This window comes from Amphiprion ocellaris, chromosome 16 (genome assembly GCF_022539595.1).
Source record: "Amphiprion ocellaris isolate individual 3 ecotype Okinawa chromosome 16, ASM2253959v1, whole genome shotgun sequence".
In the NCBI taxonomy this organism is placed as follows: Eukaryota; Metazoa; Chordata; class Actinopteri; family Pomacentridae; genus Amphiprion; species Amphiprion ocellaris.
The window spans coordinates 24,485,443-24,498,992 of NC_072781.1; the positions used below are offsets into that span (position 1 = coordinate 24,485,443).

General features: G+C 39.8%; 1 protein-coding gene across 1 annotated transcript in view; it reads left to right on the top strand.

Annotated features, from left to right (window-relative positions):
* The first annotated feature begins 514 nt into the window (after nucleotides 1–514).
* The window catches only part of LOC111574000 (serine/threonine-protein kinase 32C), an 83,048-nt gene continuing 70,012 nt past the window's right edge, over nucleotides 515–13,550 (top strand). Inside the window, exon 1 of the mRNA XM_055018783.1 lies at nucleotides 515–935. Coding sequence (XP_054874758.1) covers nucleotides 854–935 — 82 coding nt within the window. The 5' untranslated portion in view covers nucleotides 515–853. The remainder of the gene's footprint in view (nucleotides 936–13,550) is intronic.

A 13,550-nucleotide genomic window follows, 5' to 3' on the forward strand; every position in this document is an offset into this window, starting at 1 on the left:
CTGTCTTACATTTTGACATATTACAAAAAAATTGGGTTGTTTTTGTTCAAAATAGTGGTTAATCTTCTTTTTGAGTTTCATATTAACAATTAAAAAACAATTTCTATATGGATGTCCTTATTAAAAACACGCAGTTGCGTATATTGAACTGTCAAAATATTATATTGATGTACTTGTGCAATGTTTCTTTAGATTTCCTCAGACCTGTCAAATGAAATTAGTGCTATTGAAAAAATCCAGAACATACAAGGAAAAATCAATAATCTAAATTTATTATATTTAGTAGTTGGGGGAGGGAATCACCTTAGTTGAGGCTATCAATCTGACTTTCTGTACTGCATCTGACTGCATTTTAACATCTCCAATCTTTCTATATGCCTCCACCAGCGATTATAAGGGTCATGATTATATTTGTAGGCTTTTATTCTTAAGACAGAACTGCTCTACTTCCGGTCACGCAGTGTCTAACTGCGTCCACCTTGACGCAGCTTTTTACTACCAGCCCCGACAAACACAAGTCTGTCGGTGTGGCTGCGGAAGACAACTGAGCACAACCAGCACCGAGTGATTATTTCAGCCCACAGCTGCAAACTTAGCCAACAGTGTGTGTTTGAAACATTTCCCGGTCCGTCGCTTCGTGTCTGCTCTCTTACCCAGCTGCTTTCTACACACTTTAACTCGCGCTGCTCAAATTGTCGGCAGAACAAATAACGGAGAGAACATATAAAGCGAGATAACGGACACGGTTCGGGTGACATGTATGGATGTTGTTTGTGTGTGTTTTGAGGAGGAGGGTGTTCAACACAGAGCTGTAGTTTCTCTTCAAGAGGCGAGGAATGCAATCTGAGCATCAATGTTTCACTGGGGCAAGTGGAAGAAGAGGATGGGAGCCAATAGTTCTTCAAAGAGGCCAGTTTTCGACGAAAAGGAGGATGGTAAGTGATGGAAAAGTAAAGTTATGCTTCCTCTAGATAAACGAACCACTCCAGAAGTTCTACCAGTTATTCTTGTGACTATTTAATTTAAAAATTGGCTCCTTTCAGATATTTCAAGGTAGCACTAGACTAGCATGCAGCACCAAAGCTAAGTTTCTATTAGAAATTACAACACTGAAAGGAGCTTCTGCTGTTCATTAAAATAAATCAATACAAATTGACAGGAGTTGCTTTTGTGTTTTGCTCATGTTGGAGGCTTCCTTCTATCAGCCAGCTTTACCATCTGTCACTTTTATCACCCAGAGGAGACACTAAAAGCAGAAAAGTGATCTTAAATTGGTGTTTCCATCACATCCAGTGCACCTCATGTGCATAGGAAGCCTCAGATAAAATGAAATCTTCCTCACAGGATCACAAAGTGTAGCATTGCCACTCAAGCGCAGTAAAAATATCTCTTTGCTCACGCTGCGAGAAAATGCTTTTAATGCCTCAATGAACTCTTTTGAAATGTGCACTGTTTGAAGACAGAGAGTTAATTGCATAATTAGAGACAAGATTAGTGTCATGCATGGAAGTAATGTTAATTCACGATATCTTGTCAGCGTATGGGAAATAAGCCTCTTGGAAGTGCACCCAGTGAGCTCAAGCACTGAATCACTGAATCTCTACTAAAACCCAGTGTTGCTGCAGAAGAGCATTTGTGAACACTTGCCGGCCAGCCAAAAACTTGAGTAAATGAGGTCATCTCACTGCGGGGACGTGGTCATATGGTCTGTGGATGTGGATTTGTTTTTAGTACACATCCCTGCATACAAGGGTAACCCAATTAAGTGTACAGCTTTTGGAGAGTAGCCTTCCAGAAAAGTTCCCAGCCCTAGTTGAGATTACTATAAAGGGGAGTGGTTATTGAGAATAATAGGAGTAGCCCTACAGCTCTAATCAAAGCCTAGCCTCACATGTATGCACTGAGGTCCAGAGAGATGTTCTTGGCCAGGCTGAGCACATTCCTGCCTCTTTAGCCGCTCTCTGCGATTAAAAGAAATACCTTGACCATGAGTGCTGAACCCTCAAGGCTGAGGTGGTGTGTTTGCCCGGTTTGTCTGTGCTGAATGTGAAGAGAAAGTCAGACAGAGACCCTACAGTTTTTATATCCTCCTATGATCAGTATGAGGCAGGTCCCACTTATGTATGACCTGCAAAACAGCAATAAGTACTGAGCTCGGCTTTAATTTCAATTTGTGCCCGGAGTCAGTGCGGTTGCATCATCAGCATCATCATTTTGTTAATCACTGCCTTTGTCGTACCCCCACTATCATTATCCACAGAAGCATAGATTGAGGTTGGATCTGTTCTTTGGTGCAAAGGTGCGTTTGGTGTAGTAATACAATATTATTGCAGGAATGTACTCTACAGCGAGTCCCTTTTATGCAGCAGTGAAAATACTCCTCTGCTCTGCTGAACACACACTGAACAGTAGGCACGGTGGACGAATGTGGGTAGAGGGCATATGCATTATAAAGAGACAACTGTTAATGTCAGGCTGATCACCTTGAACAGTACAGAAGCGCTGATTGTGCACAGTTTACTGCCTTTGTAAAGCAGCCGCCTCTCTTTTTTACCTCGTGTATATCTTTCAAAGAGCTGCCGCACGCTGATAACAGTCTGAGCAAATCGTGGTGCACTGCGTTGTGGATGCCGACTTCGACTCTAGATGTCTCTTGCTGCCTGTCAGGTCTCTTAGAAACAGTATCCCCTGGCTTCTTGGAAAACAGCATATGGCCTACATTAGGCAGTAATATTAGAGCAGTGTTTGGCTCAAAAGGCTGCAAACATAATCAAGTGGTCAGGTTGATGTCCAAGCGTAGCTGCCAAAAGGGCTTTTTTTGGCAGATAGTTTGATTAGCAAAGGAAAGCTGTGGAATTGATTGAGGTGCACATCCTGCTTGTTTGTGTGTTGCTTTTTACACTGAAACTCTTTGACAACAGCATCCAGGGTGGGAGAAGTCAGTGGTTGGATAAACAGGGAATAGGCAGGTCTGGTCCATCGGATGCTTAATCATGTGTTTTGTCATCATTTGAGATAAGATTTTCTCCTTTGCAGCTACACAAGTAAACATATCTTGTTAAATTACAGAAGCTGCCATATTCTGTACAGGATGTCCAAACCTTCTTAGCTTCTGAGTAGGGCTACACCATATTGGAAAAAACTGGCTGTGTGATATTTAGTTTTTCTGGATATGCACTGTGGTACGAAAAAATACAGATTATCCTCTACATGACTTGAATGAGGCAGTTTGGAAAGAATGAATCATTCAAGAATAACTGGGGTGATTTTGTAGGAGACTACATCTGCATAGAAAATTAAAAAAGATAAAAACTGACTTTTTATTGTGAATTTTTATTTATTTTTTTTTAGTGTGAACCATTTCGAACCTTTCTCATATGATGTAACACTGCTAAAGGCATTCCAAATAGCTTTTTGCTAGGAATGGCATTTATCTGGCTTAGCCCTGCTTTCACTTCCATGCTGAGCTACATTCCTGCTAATGTCAAAGGGTCATTCCAGAATTGGAGGACATTTTATGTCCCACCCACCACATTTCAAATAATCCAAGTACAAAATATGAAAATATGCAATGTAGACCAAATCTGAAAAAACTCGGAGAAAAGGCTGTTTGAAAATATTTTTTAAAAATACCAAATAAATCTGGAGTTCCCCCTAAAATGCCATTTTTCGCTTGTCCCACCCCCCTGATGACCAAATTGAATCACAAATAAAACTGTTAAAATGAAATTTAAATCTCCTTTTCTATATATTCTTTTTTCATTGATGTCTCTTGTAATTGTGGGAAAATTTTTTTAATCAACATAATATTTTAAATAATAACTATTATGCATGGAATGCGTGTCTCACAACATGCACCCAACCCTGCTCGCATAACCTTTTTAGCAGGTAGAAGAAGAAGAAAACAGTGAATCACATGATACGCTGGAATTAACATCATCAAACATCTCATTGTCAGCCTTGATTGAACATCTCACTCTACCTCATGAAATCCTGTTCTGCATATTATGAGGAAAAAACAAATTCTTTTTTACTATTTCTTGATTTTTTTTTTCCCATCAGGAAGTTTGTCCTCTTGGTCAGCAGCAACAGCTACCTAAATATCTAGTTTCCACTCCTGAGAAAAAGCTAACATTAGCATGGATTAGCAACCCTGTTAGATTAGAGTAGGGTTAGCAAGCAACAAATAAAACATGAAATAAAAATGGTACCATTGATGTGTAAACTGAGCCAATCAGGCCTTTGATAGTTTATTACCTATTTTTGATGAATATGTAGCAGAAAATTGTAAAAAATGAGGTTTATTTTTCAAACATTTTGAAGCCCAAATGTCCTCTAATTCTGGAATGACCCAGAAATCTTTGCATCTAAATAGTACTCAAAGTAATGTTTTTCTTCACCTCAATTTAGAGCATCTCCTAGAAGCAAAAAAATAAATAGTAAATATACAAAAAGCCTAACTTGCTAAATACCTGCCTACTGAGAGTCACTACAATTTACCGATTTTTCCAAAGCGTCTCACTTGCAGGCTACAGTAGAAGTGAGGTGTCTGTGCACAGAGAAGCTTCTAGTCTCCATTCAGTTATTGCAACAAATTCTCCAGAGCTGACAGTGCTGTGCATATAAATCAGTATCACAGTTGATAATATTTATTTAATTGTGGTAAAAATGTCATCATGATCAATATTTGATTCATTGTATCGGTCTACTGCTGCTGCATCTTTTTTTTGCACTCGAATATTCCTTTTGTTTTTCACTTTCATTTTGCTGTGCTGATGTAGAACCTCCATGTCAGCAAACCCTATGTCTTTTAAATGATTAAAAAATATAGAAACTCAGTGTGTACAAGAACCCATAAATTACAGTTAATGGTATGCTATCACACAGATGTTTCTTGTAGATTAGTCATGGAAGATGTGGAAGTTTTCTATTTGTATAAAACAGCCCAGAAAGTCATAGCATGTGTTTGATTTACATTGCCGTACTACACATGGCTCTTCCTTTGATGTGACTGTTGTCTATGCCCATATTGCAGTATTGATGCAGACACAATATATGGTACAGCTCTACTTATGAATTTGCAAATTTAAAGTTTGATTTTTTGGATAACGGTAGGTATTTGCTTTTTTCTAAGAATTGCAAGAGTTTGTAAGATTTATTCCACTCTCTGTCAGTTATCTTAGTTTAGCACTGACTGGAAACAGGAGACCAGCTAGCCTGGCTCTGACCAGAGGCTTTAAAATCATTCCAACAGCACCTCTAAAACTCTTAAAAATGGAAGCATAAAATAACAATAACTTGTGGTTTTAATAGGAGCCAAGAAAAAGTCTGACACATAACCCCCTTGGTGATTTTTACACTATCTGGATAAAACAAAAAAATCTAATGTGTTAATTAGTCAGAATACAACTGTGTTTTGTCACTAAGCAGAAAAATCAAGCAGTTGTACCAGCATCTAAAATGAAGAAATAACTTGCTTTTTTCAGAATTATGGATTTTCAATTGTCATTTAGAGTCAGTGAGCACAAAAGGACACTTTGGACTTCATAAAATTATTAAATGAATTAACCAATAGTGAAAATAATTTCTATTGACACAACAGGAGCTGACAGACTGTGTATAGACTGCTGTGTATGACTATCAGCCAGACTCCAGACAAAGGAGCACTTCTCTCTGTCCAAGTCCTCAACTGAACTAGGAACAGTAGTCGCTAGTTGCTTTTGAAAGAGAGCACTTGTTGTGAATCTGCTAGAGTACTGTGGAGAGAGTGAAGAACTCACAAATGCTTGCTTTAATTGAGTGTGAGCACAGATTTGGTGGACTTGTTATTTTTGCTCCAGAGGATCTACAATATCTTCAAAATGCATGTGTGATCGCGAATGCAGAAAATTTGGTTAATTGTGTTGTCTGTTTAGGGTGGTGTTATATTGTTGTATCCATTTGATCGTACTTGTTAAGCCAAAGGCAAATTTCCACTTCTGTGGACAATAAACTTCTGTTCTTTGTGTGTGTGTGTGTGTGTGTGTGTGTGTGTGTGTGTGTGTGTGTGTGTGTGTGTGTGTGTGTGTGTGTGTGTGTGTGTGTGTGTGTGTGTGTGTGTGTGAGCGTGTGAGTGAGTGTGAGCATGGCTGCTCCTTCGATCAAGGATAAATGTATGAGGCAGTGAAAGCAGATTTATTTGAGGATAAAGATAGATGCAGAGAGAGATGGCTGATTACTTGTGCTGAATACTGAGGCGCTCACTTTCTTTCATCTCTATTACAGACTCTCAGTTTCTCTCATACTCTTTATTCAGCTCAACTTTATGGCTGCCTGAAGCTACTGGCCTCTTGTCACAGTGGCGGTCTGCTGTAATTGGCCCTAGCAGTAATGCAAGATGTGGGCAGACAATCCTGGTCAAATTGTGGTGTCACCTGATCGCAGAGCGTGGCCACTGTTCAGATTGTAGGATTCAAAGCACATATTCTCTTTCTGCTCGTAGTGATCAAATATACAGCAGCAGTACATTTCCAAAATACCAAACAGTCATCACTCAAAATAACCATGTCATGAAGCACCCAGTGATTTCTGTAAAATCATTTTTTGTGGATTTTCTGACCTATATTTGGATTTACACTACATTTCAGAAGTTTGGGGTCACCCAGGCAATTTTAAGTTTTCCATGAAAACTGACACTTTTATTCATGTGCTAACATAATTGCACAAGGGTTTTCTAATCATCAATTAGCCTTTCAATACCATTAGCTAACACAATGTAGCATTAGAACACAGGAGTGATGGTTGCTGGAAATGTTCCTCTGTACCCCTATGGAGATATTCCATTAAAGATCAGCCATTTCCAGCTAGAATAGTCATTTACCACATTAACAATGTCTGGACTATATTTCTGCTTTTCTTTCAAGAATAAGGACATTTCTAAGTGACCCCAAGCTTTTGAACGGTAGTGTATATTGCGCTGTTTTCTGTGGCTGCCTTGCTTTGTGGTTTACATAGCAGAGTCACACACTTATTCTCAATCAGATAAACTAGAAAAGGCTACATTTTCTGTTCTTATAAGTTGAAGTTGAGGTGGCATTTAAGCTAGAATCATTGCCAGAAGTTGAAATGGCAGTTTAGGTGCAAGTACTGAAAAGTAAGTATCACTTAAAACTGAAAAAGCTTTTCAATTCTCAAAGTGCTGTAAGAAACCGACTCTCAAGCCCCGAAAGGAGGTGAAATGTCAGTCAAAGCATACTTGATAAATTGAGTTGTAAGTGGCAGGGAAGGTGGAGAATCTTTAAAAATCTGGGCTAGTTCAAGTGTATGAACTAAAAGAAAATGCCAGCTTATAGGGAGAGTTTGGTTTCTTTGAAGTGGGATTGTATGAGGTGCTTATCTATAGTGTGTGTATTAGCTACAGTGGACTGTGGTCAGTTTGAAGTAGCAGACAGGAGTACTGGTAGAGCAGCTTAGCAGTGTGCTGCTGAGGACGAGGTCAGCAGCACAATTGTAGCCACTTACAAAGAAGTCCACCTAAAATTAATCAATATCTGTTTAAGTGCGTACTATGCTTTGAACATTTCCCTAGGGCTGGGCAACATTACTGAAAAATTTATCACAATGAAATCATTCATTTTAGTGGATATTAATAATTATTAGGAACCCGAATGACCGTTTTTGGTTTTTTTTTTTTTTTTTTTAAATGTTATTTTTTTTTGGCCGTTTTTTAACCTTTATTGTAGAGGACAGTGAGGGAAGGACTTGCAGCAAATGGCCGTGGTTCACACTCAAACCCATGACCCCTGCATTGGGGACTATAGACTAGACTAGTGACAAGGTAAAGTCGTGACAATATTCCAAATACAACATAATCTTAAAGGAATATACATTTATGATGCGTCTTATACGACCATCATCTGTGGTGTTACGGAATTCTCCCATCGATTCCAATCCAGGATTCTTTAATGACAATTTCCTGTCTGCTTCTTCAAACTGATGGAATTCCAACCGTGATGTGTTGTAAGTAATACACTGACTATGGAGAAGTTCCTCATAAAAAACCCACTTCAGATAAGCCGAACCCTGTAAGCACTGACAGCAGTTGGAGTGAATTGTGTCTGATCACAGCGGAGACTTGAAAGAGTTTAGAGTGTCATTCACAGTATAGGAAGTAAAGGCAGGTGATGTGTACGCTGGACGGTAAATAAGAAAGTAAGAGATGAAAGCTGTCAGTTGATGTGTTTTCCTTCTTTGTAAACTTGCCCAGTTGTAGAAAAATTAAAGAATTCATGTCACATTTATTAATATTATATTCTTACGTGATTCAAATAGAATTACTCCGCCAAGGAACGCGGCAGGGTTATGTGACGATTGACGTTGGTTTGTCTGTCTGTTAGCAACATTACTCAAAAAAGGATTAACATGAAATTTTCAAGGAAGGTCAGAAATGACACAAGGACCAAGTGATTAGATTTTGGCAGTAATGCAGGTTATAGCCTGGGGCCACGATTTCTGTATCATTCACTGTAACTATGGCTACAAGTCAACACTATGTCAGCTGCCTGCTGATCACATGATTGCGATCCTACTGCAAATCGACCGCTACGGACTTATTTGTCGGAAATGATACAAGGAATGAGCAGCCTTGGTGGAGCACTGCGCTCTCTGAGTGCTTTTCTTGTTATCATATTGAAATATGGTGTTATGTTTTTACTTAACAGCTGCATAATTGGCCCGACTCCTGGTAATAATGACAAACCACTTATAAGTCATGTGTAACAGTGTTTTTGACGCGTGGCTGACTGCACCTGCTGTTCTTATCGACCTTTTTTCACAGTAAACATTTTGACTAGCCATAAGAGAAAAATTAAAGGTGTTATTAATTACACGAACAATGGTTCTGTTCTATTTAAATGTGCCCGTAAGCTGTGAACAGTGTCTTAGCATGAACAACTCCAGCAGCTAAATGGAATTCAGCCATCATGCATTTCATTATTTACACCTGTGATTTTCCTGCTGTGACAAGTCAGAATGTGTTCCCTGAACAAGGCCCTCTGTGCTCATTCATATTGTAAGGCTGAATATTAGTTTTTCCCAGTTGGTTGCCCTTTCTTCATGGATCAAACCTCTCACTCCACGTACGATCTCATAAAAGCCCCGTGTGTGCGTTTTGTCCATCTCTTAGATCTTATGTAATCTTGTTTGCTCCAGGTGATGTGCAGGTGATGACAGTTGTAGTAGCACCGGTGCCAGAGCAAAGGAGCCTTCAAAGAGATGAGCCCAGCTTGATGCTGAGGTGACAACAGAGGGAAGAAAGGTCTCTGTTGCTTGTTGAGGCACGTGTGTCTGCGCCTGTTCCTGTGCAGGGAGGAAGGATTAAGACAAGGGGGTGCATTTGAAGTGGGCTTTGTAAGGTGGAGGAGTGTCGGTATTGTTCCTCGCACACCTGCTGATTATTGTGTCTTTGCTTTCTGCTGTTTTTGACACTGCATTGACTTTTCTTGACCTGTACAAAGAGAGTGAGGATGCAGAGCTTTATTGGTGATCATAAATATGCTCGTCTTTGTCACTGGGAATTAAAAAGCTGGAATTGATAAGAGAAGCATCTTGTAAAGCAAACAGAACTGCTACCTCTAGGCAACCTTGCAGCAGTAGCTAGTTCAGTTCAGTATTGAGCTCTGGTTGTACAGTTTTTCTGTGGAGGAATATATTGCAGCTTTCAGCCTGCATTCACTTCATTCCCACCTTCGATTGCTGAGCTAGATTCATGACAGCGGGAAGAGAAGCCAGGCTTGCTGAGACAATTCCTACGGGAAACCTGAATGAAACACTGAGCCCATGCTCAGGCAACCCTTGTAGCAAATGAGGAGGATCGGAGAAGATAAAGACCCGGATTGCAAATTACAAAGTCAACACAAGTTGCCTGACAGGCTGACTGATGTAAACTCTCTGTAGTTTGTAATCCCATTCATTACGCAGGGGGCTGTGCATGTGCTGTGTGCCTTCATGTGTGCTGTCTGACTGCACTGTAGTGAGACAAACACTAGCCTCCAATGTTTCATTTAGCAGCCAGCTTAGACATTATTGCCCATGGAAACCAATTAAAAGCAGTTTCAGATAATCTCAGCATTGTGTTGAATTTCTCTTTTTTTTCTTTGAAGAATCGTAGTGTAAGTGGTTGGCTGTGTGAACAGAACTTTTAAAATGTGTAGGCTTTTCCTTGTTTAAGTACTTTAAAAAGTTACAGGGGGATTATTGACTCCTCAGTAAGCTCCCTCCGATCCTGTTGCTACGCCTGTCAAGCTTTTCATTCTCTCAAGGCACAAATGCCGTTTACAGTGATAAAGGTTGAAAGCTAAACTCTCAAAATTCAATGGGCTCCCGATTTCAGGAAGAGGTAGACATTTTGCAGGCCGAACTGACATCTGTGGCAAGCACATTTCATCAGCTGTAGCTTGATAGATAATGAAGCAATAGGAGAGAGGCTAAAGCTCAACATCTCAGGCAGTTGTAGAGTAAAAGTAGAAGACATTAAAAAAAAAAAAAAAAAACAGTAAAATCTTGAATGCAGTGAACAGCTAGTGAGTCCTCTAAGTATGACAAGGAAAAATCTGTCTAATTTCATCGTAACATAACCCTGTTTGGCTGCTTATTTGCTTGTTTTTCAACCTTCACTTTTAACATTACAATAGGTAAATGCAACCCAAGTAAACTAAAAGAGACGGACATTTTCATCCATTACAGTGTTCCTTTTATTTTTTGTTTTTTCCCCTTGCTTTTATTAAGGTTAGAAAAAATATTCAGTCCACCAAACTCACTGAATATTGAATTTGTTTCTTATTAGCCTGAAGCAAACTGGTTTAACATATTTAAAAATCCAAAGATTGGCACACCTGCCTAGTTAATGCTGCTTTGCTATGAATGGAGAATAGCTGTTGGTTGAATGGGGTTTCTGAATGGTCAATTCCAGTAACTGATTGATCTCTATGAATATGTTATGCAGTAGTAAGTTCTTTAATGAAATCCACAACAGTAGATACAGTTTGTTAACTACACAGGAGCAACACAGTGCCATCTACACTTGTAAGGATGAAATTGCTTATCAATTTATGAATGAAATTTATAGTCAACCCCGTCTCCTAGAAGTTCTAATCCTGTACAACTGAAGTGCTTTCCCAGTTATGTTGTAGTGACAGTGTAATCACTCACTGATTTACATTCAGAGGTTAGGTGTGAATGAATGCAGCACCAAGCTGATGAACTGTATCAGAATTGACATAGGTGGTTTGCCTGGATGTTGAGCATGCAAATTACACATAGACGAGTGTTTTCAGTCAGACCCCTGTCTGAGACTGGGTTTAGCCAACAAGAACACAAGATTAGGAAAAGATCGTGGTATTGGTTAAATGTAAATAAAAGCGTTGCAAATCAAGTCACTGTGGATTTTTTTCTGTATTAAACCAGAGCAATTGAATTGTAAGATGTACAATGAATGCGTGTTGTCCAAACAATGCACGCTGTCGCTGAACACTATACTGATCTATTCTGTATTAGTGTATTTGTGAAACACATACATTAACAACCTTCTATCGTCATATAATTCATTTTCTTTCAAAACATATTTGCTTGTGCATTGAAGTTGTACAGGCACATTTCTTGGAGACAGCATTGGTATTTCTGTCCATCATGGACTGGACTGTTTTTTTTCCGTGAGGCTATATGTAACTGAGAGAATGAGGTCAGAGGAAGGTGACTCTGTTCTTTAAACCACTGCAGAGGACAGGACAGGACAGCCAGCCTTTTGACCAGCCTCTTTGAAGTCAGAATTCCACACTGCCCATCATCTCTGTATTTCTTTATGCAGCGCTTTGAGCTCGCTTGTGTTGCCAGAGTGTTTGTCACACTCACTACGTTTGCATGCACACAAGAAGCACAGTTATTGGCAGAAATCAGGATAAGGCAGGAAACCAGAGAATGTGCTTACATCTGTAAAACCCAGGTTTACATGCAGTTGGTAGATAATCAGATTTCTCCCCCACACGCAGCTGGATTTTTTTAACCAGGGGCTTTGGATTTAATTATTTTGGACAGTAAGATGCACCGCTACACATAATAATCTTGTCTTTCATCCAGCTGCACAAAGCAATACTTCCCCTGTCTTAAGTCTGTCATGCCAAGCGTTCTTGTAAAAGCTGACTGAGAAACCCAGGGCACACATGGCTCGAATTCAGGTTTTCCAGCTGAACTTGAGCCATTTTAATAGATTTCTCTTAATCCCTTATCCCCAATTAAGAAGTTTTTCATTTACATGATGTGTAAGAAATCAGATTACTTCCAGGGTACTTGAGCACTCAGAAATGAACACATCCATATTCTCATTCTCAAAATGTTTCACACTGAATGGCCAGTGAAATGTGACACTATTAAATCTGACAGAGACTCCTCCCTTCCAGCTGCCTCTTATACCCCAGGGGGGAGTGTGTATGCAAACAAACCTGCTTCACTTCACAAATCAGAGGTCTATGAAAAACAGCCACATTGCTACTTACAGGTGTTGAAAAAGACGTACCTCCAGGGAGAAAAAGCTGTTTAACAATGAAGGGGGTTAAGAAAGTGGGTTTGGGCTGATGCATCATGTGAATGCACACCTGACTGCTAACCTGAATATACAGCTCTGTCCTAAATACCTGCGAGGACTAACAGAAGTCAGGTATATCTGGGACAGAACATGATGTGTCCTGCCTCGACCTCAAATCAAAGCTGTGAAGGGGAAAGAAGTAGGCCACAGTGTCCATCTCCTCTCACCTTAAACGCACGCTTAAATGCAGCCCCATGCATGTTGCGCTTCAGAGCACACTTTGGTATTTCGAAATTATGATCTCTTCCTATGTTTGGAGAGCAAAGCAACAGCTTGGTATTGCACTGTTCCCACTTCAGACTCCACTGTGAGTGATGTACAGTGATATATTGAAAATATTAGTGATCTGTACTTGGGTTAACACATGCATACAGCACATGCTTGCATATTAAACAGCTCCTGCAATCAACACCATCACACTGAAGCACATACGTGCATGTGTTCATGTGAGGACAGCTGGCATTGGAAGTGAAGATGCATTATTCAGCCCTCTGTGTACTTTTCACCTCTGAAATGCTAAAAATAAAGAGTTCCGTTTCCTTTTTTCCTTACCTCAATACCTGAACTATTTTCTTTTACTCACACCGGACAGTATAGAACTCTATTTACAGTATCCCATCACAATTTTTCTTTCTCTCAGAGGCTCTTTGTGACTGATCCTTCTCCTCCTATCCCTCTACTGCACTCCCTCCCACCACCTCCCACCTCTCTCTAAATAGATCCCTAATGTATCACTCTGCGAACACTAGAAGAGGTTACTATGGCATTTTAACCCCGAAGCGCGGCCCATTTCTTCACCGCAATGTGTCACAGTCCAGTGGTTAGTGAAACCAGGTCCTACTGAAAATGCATCAAGAGGATGGTGGCAGCAGTTAGGGTTGGCTGTTGAGATGCACTCCTTAATTGGAAGAACATGTTTGAAATATACAGGAAG